This window comes from Empidonax traillii, unplaced genomic scaffold (assembly GCF_003031625.1).
Source record: "Empidonax traillii isolate 1590-97213 ecotype Southwest subspecies unplaced genomic scaffold, ASM303162v1 scaffold565:size409173, whole genome shotgun sequence".
NCBI classification, from domain to species: Eukaryota; Metazoa; Chordata; class Aves; order Passeriformes; family Tyrannidae; genus Empidonax; species Empidonax traillii.
Genome location: NW_020955758.1, coordinates 309,766 through 330,577, shown reverse-complemented (window position 1 = coordinate 330,577; position 20,812 = coordinate 309,766). Strand labels below are relative to the sequence as shown.

At 63.2% G+C, this 20,812-nt stretch overlaps 2 protein-coding genes across 2 annotated transcripts in view; both read right to left on the bottom strand.

The window, feature by feature from the left end:
- BCORL1 (BCL6 corepressor like 1) overlaps nucleotides 1-13,333 on the bottom strand; it is a 24,484-nt gene extending 11,151 nt beyond the window's left edge. The window contains exons 1-5 of the mRNA XM_027897886.1: nucleotides 13,288-13,333; nucleotides 5,867-6,005; nucleotides 3,497-3,587; nucleotides 670-3,327; nucleotides 222-387 (exon numbers count right to left, since the gene is read on the bottom strand). Of these exons, the coding sequence (XP_027753687.1) occupies nucleotides 222-387; nucleotides 670-3,327; nucleotides 3,497-3,587; nucleotides 5,867-5,952 (3,001 nt within the window). The 5' untranslated portion in view covers nucleotides 5,953-6,005; nucleotides 13,288-13,333. The remainder of the gene's footprint in view (nucleotides 1-221; nucleotides 388-669; nucleotides 3,328-3,496; nucleotides 3,588-5,866; nucleotides 6,006-13,287) is intronic.
- Nucleotides 12,065-20,812, bottom strand: LOC114064641 (basic proline-rich protein-like). The gene is made up of 3 exons (XM_027897864.1): nucleotides 20,126-20,812; nucleotides 14,132-14,933; nucleotides 12,065-13,716 (listed from the first exon to the last, which is right to left on the bottom strand). Exons 1-3 carry the CDS (start codon nucleotides 20,810-20,812, stop codon nucleotides 12,065-12,067), a joined length of 3,141 nt encoding a protein of 1,046 aa, XP_027753665.1.

The window sequence follows — 20,812 nt, the reverse complement described above, 5'->3', positions numbered from 1 at the left end:
AACAATGTCACAGGTTCTCCAGAGAGGCGCAGGGTGCCCCATCCCTGGAAACATCCAAGGCCAGGTTGGACAGGGCATGGAGCAATCTGGGCTAGTGGAAACTGTCCCTGTCCACAGCAGGGGGGGTGTAACGAGATGAACTTTAAAAGATCCCTTAAGGGGTCAGTTTGGCTCCTCAGGCAGCCTGACGCTGCAGCAGCCCCCGCCATTCCCAAGAGTACCTTCCTCGTGGCTGTCCCCACGGTGTGCCGGAGATGGGCACTCGGTCTTCGCTGGCCTCCTGCGCTTGCGCTTTACCCTGAGGCTGTTGTGATCTGTGATGGAGCCCAGGCTGCCTCGGCCTTCCCGCTTGCCGACCTCATGCGGATTGTCATGGTGTTTTTGCCACTGTGAAGGGAGGACACAGGTTGAAGCTGGAGCTGCCAACTGACCGAGCTGGAGCAGCATAGAAGAGAAAAAACTCTGTCCCCCACTCATCACACTGGTGCCCTCCACATCCATTTTTGCCCTGGATAACCTGCGGCACAGGTACGTTCCCCCACAGCCAGGCAACACCCAGAGTGTGGGCAGAAAGCTCTGTGCCCTCAGCCATCCCCACCGTGAGCGCTCCCTCCTCTCCCATAGCCCCACCTTTGCCATGACCCAGCAGTCCCAGCCCGTCCCACCCACCTTCCGACCATGCACGCTCCGACTCCCTGACTTGCTCGGGGACTCCCCGCCATCCTGGCCTTGGCACTTCAGTCTCTTGTGGCTCTGCCTGCTATCCCCATCGTGCTGCCGCTTGGCCTTGCAGCGTGTGCCGCCCTCCTGCTTGATCTGTCCCGTTCCTTTGAGCTTGGCCTCGGTGAAGGCCTGGGGAGCAGCCCCAGCCTGCAGGCAGGTTGCAGATGGAAAGGACACGTCACACTCCACTCGCTCCTTCTTGACCCTGCACAGATCCACCTGCCGCACACAAGGGAGGGGCTCCGCAGCCGGCGGCTCCTGGGAGCCCTCGCAGCCCGGCTCCTTGCGCTGGCTCTCCGCGGGCACCTCCGGCACCACCCGCAGGCCCTGCTGCCCAGCCACGGGCAGGTCGTGCGACAAATACGCCGCCAACACTTGGTTTTTGGGTTTTGCATCTGACTGTTTGAGGCTACAGCTCCCCTGGGGAGCCTCAGTCTGTGCGTTGCCCTCCTGACCGGAGCCAGCCTCCGGCTGAGTGCACTCCTGACTCTTCGGAGCGTTGTCCAGCTTTCCCGTCCCCCCTTTCCCATCCAAAGCGCTGGTCTGAAGAGCTGGACCTGCCTCCAGCGGGGCTGGGTTGGCTGGCTCCTCATAGGGCTTGGGCAAGACCCGGCAGCTCTTGCTCTTGGCTGTAGCTTCCCGTTCCTGAGGTGAGAGCCGGGGCAGCCCCTCCGGCAGGCTCTGAGCGGGCACGCTGGGCTCCGCGGGCTGCACACTCGGGAATGCCGGGAGCTCACCCGCCCCAGCTGGCTTGCAGGGGCTGCTCTGGTTCGGGGGCAGCTGTCCTGCTGTGGAGATGCCGATGGAAAGCAGAGGGGTTTGATGGTAAGGAGACCAGCCCAGAGGCAGAAGCTGAGGATTGGAAGGTTTTCCGTTGACAGGGCATCGTGGATAGACACTTCCCTGGACGGGATTCCAGGTGGAGATGTCCTTGGACTGACACAAAGGAGCTCCTGGAGCGACTCTGCCATGAAGAAGTCTCTTAGCAGGATCCTGCTGTCCTTCCGCAACAACCTGGTTGGCTTTCTTCCCACAGGGAACGCCGGTGCTGCGAGGCTCACCCTGGTCGATGATGGAGATGGGCTCCTGCTTGGGCAGGTGGCGCGGGTCCCTGCCGAGGCTCATGCCGGGGTCCTTGCTGAGCAGCAGCGAGGCGGGCACCGGGTTGGCGACGCCGACGTAGGTGCCGGGAATGGTGCTGATAAGCGTGGTGTTCTTCACCCAGGAGCCCTGCTCGCCGTTGCGCAGGAACTCAGGGAAGATGACCAAGGGTGGGGTGGTGCCAAGACACGAGGTGACGCTGCTGCCTGCGGCCTGGGCCGCCCGCTGGGACTTGGAGAGGACGGTGGTGAGCAGGGCTTTGCCGCTGGTGTGCACGGGGGTGAGGATGGGCATGGGGGGGGTCTTGCGCTGGCTGGGCGGGGGCAGTTTCTGGCGGTTGGACTTGGAGGAGAGATCGAGAGGCATCTCACTATACTCTGGGGATGACACCATCTCACGCTCCAGCTGGGGAGGGGACTTCAGAGGAGACAGGGAAGTGGCAGCCCCCGGCGCATGTGGCTCGGGAGCTGCTGGGGCTCTGGCCTGCGTGGTTGTGCCGGAGGAGGGAGCGGCACTCCCACCCAGTGCTGCCGGTGGAGCCTGGCCGGAGGGCAGGGCCGGGCCAGAGGGCAGGGTCGGGCCGGAGGGCAGGGCCGAGCCAGAGGGCAGGGTCGAGCCAGAGGGCAGGGTCGAGCCAGAGGGCAGGGCTGGGCCGGTGCTGGACAGGGGAACACTCTCGGCCGCAGCCTGGGCACCGCTTCCACCCGAGGGTGGAGGGCAGCTGAGCTGATTCACCTCCACAGACACCACTTTGGCATCTGAAGCCAAGGGCCTGGTGACAGAGAAAGTGTAGGGGTAGGAACGCAGCTCTGGGGAAGCAATAATGCCTGGCAGGCAACGCTCGTGCAGGTAGGGAGGCAGGACAGGGAGGGTGAGTGTGGAGGAGACCCCCAGGGTGGCCGGGAGTGTGGCCACGCTGAGCGGCTGCCCACAGCTGGGCGGGGGGATGTACACCAGCGACTGGCTCGGGCTTAGCACGGCACCAGCCTGGAAGGACAGGGGCAGCTTTTGCATAGCAGGGGCCTGAGAGGGGGGAAAGCACACCCTGTTCAATGTGAAGGTGGCAGGAGTGGAGGCAGAGGTGTTGCAGCTGGAGACAACCACGGACAATGTCCCTTCTGCCAGCACGCCTGGCCCTTGTGCTGCAGTGCTCTGGGGGGCTTTCTCATTCCCAGCAGACTCGCTCTCAGGAGCCACAGAGCAGGCTGGGGCAGCATCAGCCTGCTTGTCACTGGGAGGATCTGCTGGTGTCCAGGCAGTGTCAGCACCACTGCTCTCCTCCTCCACAGCTCTGGGGGTCGCTGGCTCCTGCCCTCTGCCATCCCCCTGACCTGCCAGAGGGCCCAGGGCATCATCTGTCACAGTCTTTCCTGCACTCTCCGGGTTTGGGTTGGGATCAGGTGGCTGCTCCTCCAGTTTGGGTCCAAGCTTTTCCTCCACCTTGCCATCAGCATCCAGCCCCTGGGCACTGCTGCTACCACCGCTGACTGCTGTGAGCTCCACCTGCAACGAGAAGGGAGAAGGTGTTCTGGGAGCCATGCAAGTGGCTCCCAGAGAAGCATGCAGGATCTGCCCACCCAGGACACAGAGGCAGAAGCAGCAAACAGCTCTGCTTGCCTGTTCCACCCGGGAATGGCCTTCTTGGACCCTGCTGTTCAGGCAAGGAGCTCACCTCGGAAAGGCTGCTGCTGACACAAAACTCTTGAGACCCCAAGTGCTGGGAGCTGCTTGTCTTAGACTCCTCATCAGAAAGGGGGGCTCTCCTAGGCAAGGAAAAAGACACAGCATTACAACCCCCCAAAATACCTTCCCCAGCATCCCATCCCTCCCTGTTCCTGTGTGGGACAATGCAGCAGCTGTGCACCTTCCTTACCCACGGCCACCCGGCCTCACCATGGGTAAGCCCAGCCCTCCCCACCGTGCTGTGTCACAGCCCAGAGCCACACATCCACTCCTGTCCCCTCCACTTTTCATCCTGACCCATCCCTCCCCTGAACCTCATCCTGCTTGTCTCTCCTTGCGCAGGCACCTCATTCCTGTTCCTCCGGCTTGCTCCCTGCCCCAGCACCCTCCTCCCAGCAAAGCTGGCTGTGGAATCTCTCTCCAGTGCCAAAGCTCTCTGGGCTCAGGTGGGCCAGACAGGAGCAGTGGGTGTCCACAGCCATCCCGGTGTGCCACGTTCTGCTGACCAGCATGCCTGACTCTTTCTCTCTAGAATACGATTCCTGAGTGGAAAGCCTGGATTCAAGACAAGGACTGTGACCTCCCAGGGACACAGTATTAACAGTATTCGCAGTATTCACCGGACAGTGTTTCCCTGATGTTTAAGGGACACTGGGAAAAGCTGCTGGTGCCAGGACAAAACAGATCAAGTCTGGATTCTGTTCACGACATGATTTCAGCTGGATTTGGTCCCTACATCCTGGGCTTTCACAGCAAAGTCAGAGACACGAGCTATGGGTGCAAGCTTCCTCCCTGGGCTCTGTACCCCCGGTGCCGGGATCTCTCTCCACACCCCTTGCACCAGAACCCTGCTCCGTACCCGCAGCGCCGGGACCCCGCTCGCGGCTGCCTCCGTGCCACCCGCACCGGCCCTCGGGTCGATGACAGCTCGCTCAGTTCCTCCAGGCGCTCCCGACCACGCCGGCGCTCCCAGCGCTCCCCCGGACGCCCGTCACAGGCCGCGGGGCGGGGATGGCGGACGGGGCCGGGCCGCCTCGGCGCAGCCGGCGGCGGCGGGGGGGGGATGAGCGGGCCGAGGGGCCGGGGCGGGCGGGGTCCCGGGGGTCCCGGGGGTCCCGAGGGTGCCGGCGGTGCCGGGGCCGGCGCGGTCCCCGCGGGGCTGGGGCGGCGCCGCGGCCGAACGCGAGGGGGAGCCCGAGCGCAGCCGCCCGCCCGCGGCCCCGCGGGGCCCGCCCGGGCACGGCGCTTCCCGGCGCTTCCCAGCGCTTCCCGACGCTTCCCGGCCCGCCGATACCTGCAGGGACCCCCCCGCCCAGCCCCCGACAGCCGCCCCGGGGCAGCCCCGAGGGTGGTGCGCGGCCTCCGCCCGGCCGAGGCTCCTCCCGGGGCGGCGGCCGCGGGGCAGCCCGGGATGCCCGCTCGGGATGCCCGCCCGCGGGGTAGGGCCCGCGGGGACGGGGCACAAGCGCTGCCCGCGATGGGATGGGGATCGCGGATGAGGGAGCGCCCGCTCAGGCCCCCCCCCCGCCCCCTCGTGCCCAGACACTCCAAAATTTGACGTCTATTGTAAGCTCGGAGCGGCGCCGAGAGGTTCGGCGGGTATCGCCATCGCAGCCCTTATCTGCGGGGCGCAGGGCGCCCGGCGGTGCTGCGGGCGGCAGATCAGCTCTGCCCCGAGCCAGAGCCGGGGCTCGTCCCTGCCCACCGCTGATCCAGCGGCCTCGGGGGACGCCCCGCCAAAACCCTCGGCACTCCCGGCCAGGAATGAGAGCCACGCACTGCCTCTGCGCATGTAAAACCTCCCTGGCTCCGGCAAACCCGTGGAACAGACGTGGTGGGCTTGAGGAAGCCACAAACTGGGCAGTTCTGAGAACAAGACCCCCGAGCCACAGGAATGAACAGGCGATGCAAAGCCATAGGGACTGCCAGGAGCTTGGCTTGATCGATTCTGCCTCCCAGCCACTAATCCTCCCTAATCTCCTGTTTGGTGGCAAGTCACAACTCTCCCATCTGATCGTTTGGTTGGTACAAACCCTCCTGGGTCACCAAAAGCTCTTGGTTCAAGGTCTTTCACTTCCTTAGCTTTGAGAGCACAGGTCTGGTAAAGCCAATAGCACATGCAGACAACTTGGCCTTGTCACCACCAAAGCTGTGGAGGCAACACAGCCACGCACAAGCAACAGATCCTCTGCAGAGACCTTGCTGGAGCGCAGGGTGCGGGGACCCTCCTGAAATGCCACCACAGCCAACACATCCAACCCCTCCCTCCAGCTCTTTTGCACCTCAGGCCATTTCAGACCCCAGCAAGTCGCTTTCTCCCTCTCTCCTTTTTCCCTGCCCCGCCGCCCACGCACCTCACCTCTCCTCGTTGAGGCCACACATGCGAATCCGCTCTGTGCTGGTCCAGTTGTGCACCCCGCTGTAGAGAGGTGCCGTAGAGATCATGACAGCTGCTCCTCACCCTCTGGGACCTGCTGGGGCTCGAGGGGCCGCTCTGCCTGCAAAAGGGAAACAGAGGGTTGGGAACTCTCCCCGGGATGATTGATTAAACGGTGCTCCTGGGAAACTCATCCCCAGCTTCGCTGCCAGGCAGATGGGGAGGGATGCCCTGGGATGCCACAAGTCTGGGAGCAGGCTAGAAGGAATCAACAGTGCCTTGGGACTATAAAACATTATTGCCAAAAAACCACTGGCTACCCTGAGAGTTTCACACAAATGCCCTCACACACACACACACACACACACACACACACACACACACACATGCATCCCTCAAAACATTCCCCCACTTTTCTCCTCCCTCCAGAGAAGCCTCCAGTGCCGGGAGCTGCCAGGCAGAGCTGTACCAAGGCGATGGTCTGTGACAGCACTGACACCCCCGAGGCTTAACAGGACTAAGGCAGTGCGTGGCGAGTCCAAGGGGCAAAGCCTCAAACAAGGGGGGGTCTGGAGGGAGCAGAGGTTTGCCAACAGTGCCGCCAAGGGATTATCCCCTCCCTCCGTCAGGAAAGTGCTGGTATTCCGTGGAGTTACGGGTGGAAAACAGGAGGGAATCCAGAGATTCGGGAGCATCCACGACGCACTGTCAGCTGGGTGGAGCTTTCAGGGGAGAGCGTTGCAGCCAATCGTGCAGCGCTGGGTGTTGGAGCATTGAGGAGCTCTGCTGCTCCAGGGAAAAGGCAGCGCAGGAAGAGAGGATCTCCTGCGCTAACAAGTGGACTCAGCCGAACCAGGCAGGGACTGGACTGCAAAAGGGAGAGAGATGCTATCAAGCAGGTTCAGGGAAATACTAAACCCCAGAGGTAAAGCAGGCACAGAGCCACAGCAACGCTCTCGGTGCAGCGGTGGGAGTGGGAATGAGCTGAAAGCAGCACGTGATCCCAAATCTCCGTCGGATGTCTTTTCCCTGACAAACTCCTGGTGACACCAGCTCTGCACGGGACGAGCAGCAGCTTGTGCCATGAAAGGAGCCACACAGGGACCTTCTGGCCAGCGGCTTGAGGACCGAGCAGTGGGACTGAACGGCTGCTCCAAACGCAGCTTCTGCCGGGTGTCCTCGCTGCAGCCTGAATGCGCCAGTGGGGATCCTCCGGAGAGGAAAAAAGGGCCAGGCACACGGGAGAAACGGGGGCAAGGCAGCTGGTGTGCCAAAGAGAAGCGACGGACCCATCTGCACGTACGAGGGCACAAGTGAGCAAACAGAGTACGGAAATCAGAGGTCAGGGGAAGAGGGGAAACCTGCTAAAAACACACACTGTGAGACGGGAGAAATCCTCAATAGCGACGGGGGAGCCGGGCAGACGCCGAGGCAGAGAGCAGGGTCATACCCAAAGAGAACGAGGTGGCTTGGAGCAGGAAGGGGAGGAGTCTTTCGATGCTTGGAGAGAAATGCAACATAAAGGAAATAGGGGAACAAACAATCTGCGGGGATTTCACCATCTTAGGCTAAACTGAAAGAAGGGGAGGAGGAAGGTTCTGCCCCCGAGCACAGCAGCAGGACAGATGTTCTGGGAGGAATCAAAAGGGACCTTCTGTGCAACGGGGGAAGGGGATGCGTTTGGCTGCACAACGTGGAGCAGGAGCTGGGGACAAGCAGAGATCAGGCGTGACCCCGAAATAGGTCTGGCAAGGGAGGAGTGATAACGGGGCGGTACGAGGAGCTGGGAGAAACAGCACATTTGGAGTACTCGAGTAAGAGCTGGTCCAAAGAGCAGGCACGACGGCCACAAGAGGAGAGCTGGGAGGACACAGCGACAGAGATCAACACTGTTTCATGGAGTCTTGGCCTCTATCCTCTATGGACGATGTGGGACACGTGCCAAAGACAGGCATTTCGCAGGGAACGAAGAAGAACAGAAGAGGAAAAGAATCCAGATATGAACTCAGAGAAGGAATAAAACAGGGGCCGAGCACCAGATGTGGGATCTAGCACAAACTAGCAGAGCAACAGCATCCTTAAGAAGGCAGACCAGGAAGTTTATTGGGAAATGTAGGGATGAGCAACCTCCCGAGGTAACACTGAACCAGAGAGAGCAACCGCAGCCTCCCTGGGTCAGAACACTGTTAGCCAAGTCGACACGAGGAAACGGAGCAAATCTCCCATCTACACTGGTGCAGCTGGAAGCGACTTTAAAGGGATGTAATTAAACTCGTAGGAAACCCTTGGAGAACACAACTAGGGCATGGCTTCACGTGCCTGCCTTCGAGTAGAAGATGATGTTGAAGAAACTGTTGAAGCCCTTCTCTCCCCTCACTCCTTCAGTCATGTCACTGAAGCCCTGCAGTGTCCCAGTAAACCTAACCAGGGAGTTGACCTCTGTTTAAAACCCTTTTTTCCTTTATTTTTTTCCTGGCTGGACTGGTTTTAACCCATACCAGCTCCTAGATCAGCTTCACCAAGAGGGAGAGAGGGCACAGCCTGGCACAGACTCTACTTAATCCACAACGTCTGCCAAAGGAAGTGTATATGAAACCACAGTCTTATTTTGATTTAGCTAAATAGGTGCTCAGCCAATTCTAATTAACGCCAAAGCAAACGAGTTTAGAATGAAGTAAGAACATCAACGCGGCATGCTGCGTGGAGAAGCTTGTGTGGTATTAAAGCACTTTCACCTCCCAAAACAGAACGTGCCCTAAGAACTGCGAGAGAACTGCGAGAACACCCTCACCTCCAACGACAAGCCCGCGGAGAGGTTTGCAATGAAATACAGTGAATTAAAAGAAAAGGGTGTTTTGTTAGTTAAGGTAAAACCTCATTGTTTTGCAAAAGGAGAGGATGCTACTCTGCAAACCTGCCTTTTCCAGGGTCCAGGAAAAGCAAAACAGAAGATGTTTTCCTTGCAGTGAAAGCTTGCTTTTACTCAGGTTAGCAATGACTTGGCTACACGTGGAAGTTCCCTTGGATTAAGTCAAGAAATTACTCTCTCTTCTGAAATACCACTGTATGGTAATGGAAACAAGTTTCCTGAGTTGAAGGTCTTCAGGAATGGATAATTTCTAATCATTATCTCTACACAAATCCTCCTTGCAGTAAAATCCCCACAGCGCCAAGACAACCATCGTTTCAGTGCAGGCCAACCCAGGGTTGCAGGATGGACTCCCCTGGCCTTCACCTACCAGCTCTCACCCCTGGTGAGAATTAAGCCCACGTCATCTCCGTTCTGACCCCTGTTAAACCCTGTCTGTTCCCTGGCTCTCAGGGATCCCAACTTGAGTTGCCCGAGGTGGGAGTTTCTAATTGTTTCCTGCTGCAACACTGGCCCTCACACTCACATCTCCCATCCCACTTTTAGGCTGTTGCAAAGGCGTTGCAAAGTAGATTCAAACGCCATCCCTCCCAGTGACAGAGATCCCTCGGCTGGTCCCTGATCTGACTAAATTCTCAGCTCCTCAAGCCCTTGCCTTGGCAAACATATAAAGCAACTTCTCAGGCTGGCACCAACCTGCCTGCCACAAGGGTTTGCTTGTCACTGAGGAGTTTGGTGCTGTTGGTGTTTGCCCTCACAGATGTCACAGCTACATTGCCACCTGGTCTAACTCACTTTGATCAGATTAACCAGAGCCATGACCTCCTACAGCATCCACCTTACAGTACCTGGGGTGGAGCCAGGCCCACCCATGCAGGAAGAGGGTTTTTCCCTGCTCCTCCCAGAGGCAGCCACTTCTCCATGTTGCAAACGCATCCCTGTGTAGGACTGTGCTGCCCTGACACCCCACAAGAAGCTTCCCATGTATTTTCCTGCTCTGTAAATTTCCAAGCACTAAAAGCACTTGGATGTCAAGCCGTTTACCCTTCCTCTCCCCCATCCCAGCCTCGGCACATGAGCTACACACCAAGCGATAGACATTATCCCTGCTGCACCCTGTCTAGGCAGATGTGAGGTGACAGGTACTGAAACACCAGCAGCCCATCTCCTAAAACCCCCCAGCACAAGGATTCCTGCCACCTGGCTCCAGGCAGGCACATCACCCTCGACGCAGGTGGGAGAGCACCAAGCAAAGACCCAACCAGCAGCAACGCGCACCACTGCCATAGCTCAGCCAACAGCACGAGTTCACCCAGGGAGAGCATCAGCTTTGCCTTTCCCGCTGCAAAAGTGGCAGCCACGGCATGAGCCAGATCTGGGGATACCGCTGCCATTTGCTCAGTGAAGCTCAGCTGCTCTGGAGCCTTTAGGGACAGAGTAAATGTTGCCCCATCGGTGGTGCCTCCACCCGCACTGGCATTGAGTGCGCCAACGGCGCAGAGGAAGAAAAGGGACTTCCCAGCCTTAGGGTATGGAACAGGAGAGAGGCCACCACATCCCTCTGCAGCAGGAGGGATGGGGACGGGGAGGACACTGTGGCTGCCCTCCCATGGCACCGTGTGGTTCCTGTGGCCAGGGGACACTGCGGAAGGCCGGGAGGGATGCACTTTGACCCTGGAAACACACCTGCGGGAAACACCTTTGAAACATTCATTCCCAGAGCAGCAAAGCCTTGAAGGAAGGGGTTTTTATCCCCTGGATGGCTACAAAATATAAAATGAGGTCAGCTGCTGGAAGCTCAAGTGGGATTCGGTGCTCGGAGCGCAGCCGGCCACTTTGATGGGAGTGGGAGCAGCGGAATGAGGCGGGATGTGCCCTGTGGCTCTTCCCGGCGCTCAGGTGGGCCAGAAGGGAACAGTCTGCAGTGTCTCCCTTCCCTTGCCATAGTTTGTTCACTTTGGCAATTCTTCGTTGCCATTAGTAACACAGGCAAGGAACTATATTTGTTTTGATATGCGATGGCCTGGTGTCCATTGAAGGTGCAGAGGGCCGGAGTGAGTGCCAATTCTGAGAGCTGCCCGGGGCACCTCAGCTCCAAGCACCGCTTTGGAAAACCCTCTGGAGCAAACTGCTGACAAAAAAATTAAAAATTGAAGAAAAAATTGAATCAAAAGCCCCACGACAGCCCTCTCACAGGACTCGCAGCGGGCACGATATTCAGCAAGGGAAAAATTTAAACTAGAAACTGAAAGAGAGAGAACAGTTTATCTTATGTTACCACTCACTCAAGGGTCAGAAACTGTAGGAGAACGGACCAGGAATGACTAGAGTGGCACAAAATCCAGCAAGGATGGACCAGGCCATCCCTGTGGCTGTCTGGGCAGAGCAGTGCCCAGCAACAGCGGCCCCGAGCCGGGTTTGGTCCCCGCTGCCTGCACAGCAGCCCCGGCCGCTGCGGAGCTGAGCCAGGCTTTGCCTACACGCATTTGCTTAAGCTGATTTAAAGACACAGTAACACCACACGTAATTATATATCCTCGGCACGATGAATTGGAAATATAAAAGAGAAAACCCATCCTCATTTCAGAAAAAAAATAAAAGTTTGCTGCACACTGGGCAGTGCTGTGATAATCGGTCCCAGCTGCTGGACGACTGGTGTCACTAAAGCCTCGCTCGCCCACAACAACCAGGCTTGTCCCCACCAAAGCCCACGAATTTTTAAGGGCTGAAAAAGAGCCATTAAGGGATGACAACGTTCAAAACCATCTCTGACAAGGTGCACATCGTCCAAAATCCCACAAGCAGAGCTTAGCCTCCTGAGCCCAGGAGCCAGGCTGGCATTCCAGAGCCCAGAGGTTCCAAGGGCAGCTCTGAAGGCCAAACCCCATCAGAGCCCGGGCTCTGACACTTGGAAGGCGCTTCCAGACTCAGGTGACAGCGACGGAGCCATTGCCCTCGATAGGCATCACGCCGCTTCCAGCCAGTGCCGGGACCAGGACCAGCTAAACCCAAGGGCTAACCAGGATGATGGAAGTGGCACAGAGGGAAGGGAAGGAAAGGAAGGGAAGGAAAGGAAGGGAAGGAAAGGCTGCTGTAAAAATGGCCAAAAAAAGGCAGAGGAGCTGCGAAGGGCACGGGATGCACCGGCCCTGCCCTGGCACTGATCCCCAGACTCCGGGGGACGAGGGTGCTGGGGAGCAGATGCTCTGAGAGGAGAAACTTGCTTCGTCTCTATTTTAGCCTGAAAGACCTTTTCCCAGTGCTGCTCTGAACCGGCCTCACCCAGGCTGGGATGAGGGCACCGATGTCGCTCACCGAGGAGCCAGGACTCCTCCCGGTACCGACCACACCGCCGCGGGAGGGCTGGTTTCCTCCCCGGTAAGAGCGGCAGGAAGCGCCGCCTCCTCCGCCCGGTCCTGCCGCTGCCCGGCCATCACCGTGGGCACGGGCGGGGGGACCGGCCGCCCCCGCCGCCCCGCCCCGGCCGCGGGGGGCGTCGGCGCGGAGCGGCACCGCCCCGGCCCCAGCCCCAGCCCGCCCCGAGGCCGGGACCGCGGGGGTTTCGCGGCCGAGGTCCCCGCCCGCGGCACGGCACGTCCCACTCCCGAGCCCCGCGAGGCCGCGGCACGGCCCACGGCCCCGCGGGGCGGGCACCCCCCCGCCCGGGACACGGCGTTCCCCGCGGCCGCTCCGGGGGCTTCGCCCCGCACCCCGCAGCCCTGCCCGGGGCAAGGCCCCGCGGCGCTGCCCCGCGGCGGCTCCCGCAGCCCCCGGCTCAACAGTTTGCCCCCGGGGCCGCTCCTCGGCGGAGCGTCCCGCAGCCCCGGCGGCCGCGGCCGGGTCCCCGCGCTGCCGCACCGGGGCAGCCCCGGACATGGAGGTGGCGGCGGCCGCGCTGCCCCCGGGGAGGGCTCTTCCGCCACCGCCCGGCGCCCGCCCGGCCGGCACCCGCGGCCGGACCGGCCCCGGGCACGGTGACGGCCGGGGCGGGCTCGGGCCACGCCGCCAAACTCCGCGAGCGCCCGGCGCCGCCGTCCCGCCGCCGCCCCGGGAGCGCCGCGCTCCGCGGCCGCCCCGCCCCGCCCCGGGACCCCCCGCACCGCCCCGGCAGCGGCAGGTGCCGCCGGTGCCGGAGACGCCGCGCCGGGCAGGGCAGCGGCACCGCCGCGCCGTCGCGGGGCGGGGAGCCGGAGCCGCCGCCGCCGCCCCTTCGCTGCCCCCCGCCCGGCGCTGTCAGTGCCCACCGCCCCGCCGCGCCCCCGCCGCTGTCCCGCCGCAGGACGCTGCCGTCCCCCCCCCAACCCCGCACCACCACCACCCCCCCCGCGCCTCCCCGCCACCGCCCCCGGGGGTGTCCCGGGACCGTTTCCATGGAGACCCCGGCCGGACGGCCGGGAGTGGAGGTCGGGTCGCCCGCTCCCCCCCGCCCCGCTTGCCCTCGCCGGCCGTGGGTGCGGGGCGGCGCGGGCCCGGGGTGCCCGGGCAGCGGGGGCCGGGGTCCGGCGCGGGGCGGCGCGGGGCGGCGGGCACGCACCTGCTTCCCGAGGCGGGCGGGCGGCGAGGGGCGGCGGGCCGGGGCGGGCCCCTGCCCCAGGCGGCGGGTCGGACCCCGGGCGCTGCGAGCGGCGGTTCGGCGGCGACGGCGGCGGCGGAGACACTGGCAGCGGCAGCCGGAGTGTGAGGGCGAGAGCGAGCCGCGGCCGCGCGGGCTGCCGGGAGCCGTAGTCCGTCCGCCGGGGCCGGGAGCCGCCGAGCCGCCCCGCGGACTGCGGGTCCCGGCGTGCCGCGCGCCCCGGCCCGCGCGGGGGGGCCGGTCCGGAGAGGGAACGGGCGGGCGCGGGGAGGGAGCGAGGGAGGGAGCGCGGGGAGGGAGGGAGGGGGCTCCGCGCCCGGCGCGGCCCCGGGAGGGGCGCGGGGGGGAGGCCGCCGCGCCCGGGGCTCGGCGCGGCACGGAGCGGAGCGGCTCGGTACGGGGGGGAGCCCCACGCACACACACGCCCCGCACACATATACACACACACACACACACACCCGCCCGACCCCGCGCCGGGGCACCGGCTCCCGCACCGGGGAGCGACGCTCGCTCCGCACCGGGGGGAGGAGGAGGATGGAGGAGGAGGAGGCGGCGGCGGGGGCGGGCGCTCGCTCCACGCCCGGGCAGCGTCGGGCGCCCGGCAGCGGGCAGAGCCGGACGGGCAGCGCGCGGCGAGCGCGGCGCACGCAGCCCCGGTGCCCGCAGTCCCGATGTCCCCAGCCTTAGAGCCCTCAGCCCCTGCACCGCCGCCCCGATGCCCTCAGCCTCGTGCCCGCCGCCCCGGTGCCCCCCGCCCGGTGCCCGCCGCCGGGCGCGGCCGCGGGGGGGGTGTGTGTCCCCGAACCGGTGGAGCGGGCGCGGATCCGCCTGTCCAGCCCAGATGGGCGCAGGGCCCCTGCTCCGGCGACGATGCCGCTGGGTGACCTCCCGGGCCCCGTACCCCCCCTGCCCGATGCCCCGCCGGGCGCGCAGCCCTGCGGGGCGGGGGCGGCCCCGGGCGGGGGTCGAGGCACCTCCCCCACGCCATGCGGGGCACCGAGCGGCACGGCACGGCACGGTGCAGCGGCCGCAAGTTTGTCACCGGCCCCCGCCCGCGGCACCGGGGCCCGCAGGCCCGGAGGCCGCCGCACCCCCCGCGGTGCCCCGCCGGGCCCGCCCCGCACCGTCCCGCACCGCCCCGGCGCTGACAGCCTCGCCTGGCCCGGGGCCGCGCCGCCCCCGGCCCCCGCACGGGCCTCGGAGACCGGCGGCCCCGCAGCGCCCTGGCGCGGCCCCGCCGTGCGGGCACCGGCTGCCCGGCCCGGCCCTGCCCGGCCACGCCGCCCCGGGCCGTGCCGGGCCCCGCGCAGCACCGCCCCGTGCCCGCTCCTTTCCCTCGGCCCCTCGCCCCGGCCCCGCCGCCCCCCTCCGCCCGGCCCCCGCGTACCGACAGCTGGGGGGGCCGCGGGGGTCCCCGTTCCTGCGCGACCCGGAGGGGAGAGCGGGATGCGCCCCCCCCGGCCCACGGCGCGGGGGCTGAGCGGGGACGGGCAGTACCGGCTGGTCCCGGGGCGGGGGACGCGGTGCCGCCACCGCCTCACCCGTCCCCGTGCGGTGACACCGCGCTCGGGCGTGGAGCGGCCCCGGGGGCGGACGATGGCCGGGGGCTGCCCGGGGCCGGGCCCCGCAGGGCCGCGGGGTGGGCTCGGAACGGGGCCGTGCTCCTTTCACCGCGGTCCCCGATCCCGCGTGGGCGCCGGGGGGCCTGGTGGGTGTCACCGTCCCTTGCCCGTGGCGTGCTGCTCGGACCCCCGTGCGCTCCACTGACGATCCCTGTGGGGTCCGTGCTGCCCTGACGTTTGCAGGACCTGTTTGCTCCCGCGGTTTGGCCCATGAGATGGTAAAAATCTCTTTTTGGCTCAGCATCTTTCATGGCCAGGGTCTCCAAGAGGTGGGCACGGGCACCAGGGTGTGGCCACCCGCAGCTGGCACATCTGATTGGCACCCACACCCTGGTGTCACCTGCCGGGAGCGTCCTCCGCAGCCTCAACCCCAAACCTTTCCAATGCCTAAGGAGAGGAAAAAACATCTTACACAGGGATCAAGCTACTATTTTTTGCCAGAAAGGTTGCAGCAGCCTGGGGCAGGAGGTGGCCTCTCACCCCTTCGGGGGTGTGGGTGCTTGGGGAGCAGTTTAGGGCAGGGGTCTGTGAGCAGGAGGGAGCTGAGTGTGCAGGGCATGAGACCTGAGAATAGCAGGTAGCATTCTACAGGGCGACAGGGTGAAACATGGGGCTGGCAGAACTGTGGGAAGGCAGAGAGCCAGGGCTATGCCGAGGAAGGCCATGAGGGAGGAAGCTCTTCCTGCAGAGGGGGGTTTACTCCACTTCTCCCCATTATATTGTACCTTCTCCTGCAGTTGGCTCCAGCCAGAGTGCAGAGGATATGCTCCAAGAGGTGTTTCAGGCTGGGTGATGGTCAGGAAGTGGGGCTGGCGCAGCCTGCAATGGGCACATGACCCCAGGTTCGTAAGGACCTGCCTTATTTGCATCCTGGTCCAATTAAAGACAGACAGTTTGAGTAACAGCCTCATCCTGCAGCTGCCTCACCCCACCCCTGCAGGAATTGCACCCAGGGATGCATGGTGCTGGCTGGAAGAGCTCTGCATCCCACTATTGTGTCCTCTGACACACCACTGCTTCTGCCCCATTTAATTAGGACCCTTGAAATCTTCAGGGTGGGATAATTTGCACCAAAAGACTTTAAAAGGTGGTGCTGAAAAATTCTATGTCTCTTTATGTTCTGGGGAAGTGGGAAAGTCTGGGGGATAGGGCGCTTCCTCCATCAGGGAGTGGAGTTAGACACCAGTCACAGACTAATTGCAAGAAAGGCCAACAGGAATGATCTGCCACAGCAAAAATATGATGAGGAACCCTCAAGGTAATTCTTCAAGGAAGTCAAGCTAGGCTACACACCCCATATGGAGGGAACTGGGGGCTCCTTTACCTCCTCTCCATCCTGGGGACATGTCTCACTAGACCCCCCAGCCGTGGGCAGCCCTGGCTGCTGCCTCACCTTGGCATTTCCCCCGCACCACCTGCCTGAGCAGCCAAACTCCACAGGTCCAAGGGCATCCATGTGCCCTCCAAGTGTCCAGGGCAGCCCCTGACCTGTGTGTCCCCTGCCTGCTGTGGTCCCCTGGGCCACCAGGGCCTGAGCTCTCAGCTCTGACCTGACCTGCAGCCGCTGTTGCTGCTGCTTTTGTCATTACTGCTCCATTTTGTGTCTCCTTTTTATTTATTTTGCCCCTTCCCTCTGTTTTTTGAGTAGGATCCTCATCACTCTCCCCTCTCTGAGCCAGAAACTGGAACAGGTTGGCTAACACACTCTGCTCCTGCCAGGCTGCACTGGGGAGACCCTATCCTTTGTGGGGACCATGTTGGTGCCATCCCCAAGCAGCTGGGCTGGCAGGCCAGGGGATGCAAAAGGGCATCTCCAGATCAGCCAGGATCACGGAGCCTTCTCCTCTGGCAGGGTGGTGGCAGCTGATGGTGGCAAGGGTGGCTTGCAGCTCCTGGTACCACGAGAAGAGGGTGGTGGTCATGCCTTGTGTGCTTGCTGCAATGTCACATCCATGTCACCACCCTGGACACCTCAGCTTCCACTGGGAAGGTGGGGTTGGGGCTCAGGAGTCAGGGGAGGGGTGTCCTGTTGGGATGAACAGAGTGTCCATTGCCAGAGGTCTCTCACTGGGTTTCTTAGGACTTCTCTGAAGGAGGATCCTCCGTGCTGCTCCCTGCGAAGTGGGCAGAGCTCAGCTGGGTTTGGTTGGTGCAGTGACACTGGCAAGAGGTGTCACCTCTAACTACAGCCTTTGTCCTCACATGTTTCTTGGGCCATCCCTGCTCAGACAACAAACACTGGCAGCACAGGTGACAGTGCAGCTAGAAGGTGACACTTTGTCAGAGAGGCTGCCTTCTCCTTCCTGCTGGCACCCAGGGCCAGGGAATGGTGGGCAGGGAGGCCACGGGTTCTGGTAGGGATGTGACAGGGCCAGGCTCCTGCCCGCTGTCCTGCTGTGCAGCCCCTCTTCTCCCTGCTCCCCAAGGGATCTGGGACTCAGGAGGGACATGGGATGGAGTCCCACCTCCTGCGTGAGAAACTGGATCTGTTATGAGCTCAGAAGTTGACATTTTGAACCCAGCCACTGGGGACAAAACAAGGCTACTCCTGCCTCGGGAAGGGGATTTCACAGATTGAGGTTTTAGGTGGCTTACCCTTGGACCACCCATGGGTGCCCCAGGGAGCTTGGGGCAGGTCTCTTTCTCCTTGCACACTCCGGGCCTCCTTGCTTGCTGGAGAACAGTGGAGAAATGAGGCATTGCCCCTGGTGAGCAGCATGGACAGGAGTCAGCAGGCACACGTTGCCTCTGCTGCCCTTCTCCTCCTCTGCATCCCAGGAGAAGCCCTGGGCTGGGAGGGCACCGCTGATGGATGAGAATGTTGGATAAGGCGGGAAGGAACTGTGTTGTGCCTCCGAGCCACTGGAAGAGCAGGCAGCCAGGGCAAGGGCAAAGTGATGGAGAGAAGGAGGATGCAGTGGGTGAGCCGAGCTTAGGGTGCCAGGGGAGCCCCAAAAAGCAGGCAAGGAGGCCTCCAGGGTTGACAGGGGTGAGAGGGGTGCCCGCAGTGAGCCCTGGCTCCACTCCAGCCCTTTTCCGCGCAGCAGGAGGCTCCGGAGAGCAGCTGGCTGCGGGCAGAACTGGGCCTGCCCCTGCTCCCAGGCTGCCACGCCAGATTCCTGCTCCTTTAGTATCCGTCCCCCAGCCCTGAGCCCCCCAGGTTCGGCCTCGTCAGCCGCCTGGGGCTCCTGATTGTAATGGCAGACAAAGAGCCGGGCTCTGACCGCAGCACTGCATCTGGCAGCCTGTGCCTGGGGACGCTGGAAGTGCTGCCGGCAGCCCCGGCACAGGGGCTGTGTGGGGGCCTGTGGCCCCCCAGGAGCTGGAGGCTGAAATGGCCAGCGATGCCCAAGCCTCAGGTATCACCCTCAGGCTCCTGGCTGCAGCCTCCCACCGCTGATCCCTGGGACTGAGAGCTGTCATGCTCCACAGAGGAATGTGGGAGGACCTGGTTGCTGCTGCTCTGCCAGCACAGAAGCCCCCGTGGGGGCTCCATGTGGCCCTGGTTCAGGGCAGGGCATTGGGCAAGTGAGGAAGGTCGGGTTGGGAGGGGAGGTTGTGCAGAGGGAATGCCGAGGGAGCTGTAGGAGGGAGGGGCGTGGGGGCTGAGCCAACGCTGCGTTTCCCACAGGCACCGAATGGGCACTGGTGTGTGTGTGTGTCCCAGCGTGTGTCCCAGCGGTGCTCCCGTGCTTCTCCCTCCTGTCTCTGCAGCGGGAGCTCCGGGTTTGCCAGAGATCCGCTGTGTGTGGAACGAAAGGTGCCACCTCTGCGGTAGTTGTGCTCAAACGAAGCTGCTATTGTAACACTGGCCAGGGCACACGTACACGCAGCTGCCTGCCAGGAGGACATCTGCCTCTGCTCACCCCCCGGCTTGGCCTCAATCCTGCCCGTTGGGGACTGTCATGTTCCCCCTGGGAGGTTTTTGGTGCTGTGGCTCTGCTGGAGCTCGGCCAGGTGCCCCCCAGCTCCCAGATGCTGCTGGTTTGTGGCCGGGGTACCTGTTCTCCCCAGGTGTAGGGGTCCAGCACGGTGTCTGCTCCCCACCTGGTGTCCCTGACATCCCATCCTGGCCCCCACGTGCCACTGGGGGAGCTGCAATGTGACAGCTGGGACAAAGTCATCAGGGGGACACGGGGATTTACCCCTCTCCTCCCCAGGCTGGGGACAGGCAGGGACCCGCCACCTCCAGGAGACCCTGAATATGACAGCACAGCCCGAGTGAGCGGGTCCCCACTCGTGAGGGGGACAAGGCTGGTGGCCGGCTCCAGCTTCAGGACGTTCGGAGCCGCAGCTGCCGGTGTCCCAGCGCTGTCACCGAACCGATGTGAGGAGCAGTGGGTGACACCACAGGCACCCCGGAGCCACCGAGGGGCCCGGCCACCCGCGTTCCCGGGAATGGCTCCACTGCGGGGCGAGGGTCCCGGCTACAGCATCTCGGCGGAATCTCCGGCTCAGGTTGTGCCGTGTTGGATACGGCATCTCCATGGAAACCCCCGGCTCGGGCGGTGCGGGCTCGGGAGATGCCATCTCCACGGAAACCGCTGCGGCGCCCGGATGCGGCCGGGATGCGCCGGGCACTGGTACCGCGGAGGGGGAGATGGGGTGTCGGGGAGCCCTTGATGCGGGGCGATGGAGGCTGAGAGGCCTGGGGAGAAGGGACCACCCCGTCCCCTGGGCGGGACAGGAGGGACAGGGAAGTTGAGGGGAGCACTCCTGTGCCTGAAATTCCAAGCCCAAACCTTCCTCCCCTGCCCTCTTCGTCCTGCACTGTGCCAGGCTGAGCCTCCCACCTCCGTCCGGCCTGGGGGGGCTCAACCCCTCTCCCACCCCGGGGAGTGGAACTCAGGCCCGTTCTGGGGAGGACTGTTTCCAACCCATGGGGGCTAAGGGTGTTCAGGGAGATGGAAACCCCCTGACCCCAGGGAGCAAAGGCACAGGGCCCCGAAGATCCTGGGGTGCTCTATGACAGCCCCAGTGCTTGCACTCACATCCCGAGCTTGGGAAGCCAGAGGGACAAGATTTCAGCTGCAGAAACAGCCCAGATGAAATATTTTACAGGTTATTTATAGCCTGCATTAAAAAAAATAACAAAAAAAGAAACAAAAAACCCTCAATCCCAAAAAGAAACAGCGACCAAAAAGCTTTTTTTTGTTGATTTTAAATCTGCCTTTTACTCCATCCCGCTCCCACTGGCCTCTCAGGATGGCGGGTGCAGGAGCGTGGCTGCACCGGCAGCTCCACTGCGCTGGAGCAGCCCTTGGGCTCGGGCTCCGGCTCTCCCGGTGGGTCCCTGTCCCGGGGGACCCCGCGGTGGCTGTGCCGCTGCCTCGGCACGTCCCCAGCCCCACAGCAGCCCCGGTGCCCAGCGCCCCGCGTGTGCCAGCCGGGCTGGGCTGCCCAGGGCCGGGATTAGCCCCCGCTCCCCGCTGGCACCGGGAGCTGCTCGGCCGCCCTCGCCGCGGCTCCCGGCTCCGTAAGCCCGGCTTTGACGTAGCCCGGAAAGTAGGCCAGTAAGAGCAACCGCAGCCGCTCGCAGCTCTCGGGGGACGCGGCGCTGGGGCGGCCGAGGGAAGGCTGCGTGTTCGCGCCGCTGCTCCGGGGCTCCCGCGGCCGAGGTGGCGGCCGGCGACAACAGGGGTTTTTGTCCAGGTTCTCCCCGACTCGCACCTCGTCCGGCAGCCAGAGGCCGGCCCTGCTGCCGCGGGAAGGGCGAGGATTAGGCGGGGGAAGTCCCTGCAGGGAGCCGTCCCCAGCCCGCAGCCGTGCCGGGGCTCTGGGGGCTCCCCGGCTCGTTTCTGTCCCCTCTGCAAAGGGCTCTCCCAGCCAAAGCTCCTGTCCCCACCTTCCCCGCCGTCTGGCAT

Excerpts from the sequence above, each read along its gene's own strand:
- LOC114064641 (XM_027897864.1), bottom strand. The coding sequence starts at position 20,812 with ATGCCAGACGGCGGGGAAGGTGGGGACAGGAGCTTTGGCTGGGAGAGC. Across the intron at positions 14,934-20,125 it reads GCCAGTGGGAGCGGGATGGA|CCCCCGGCCATCGTCCGCCC; the intron begins GTAAAAGGCAGA and ends GGCCCCGGGCAG. Across the intron at positions 13,717-14,131 it reads GATCCGCGCCCGCTCCACCG|CCGCTCCGCTCCGTGCCGCG; the intron begins GTTCGGGGACAC and ends CCCCGTACCGAG.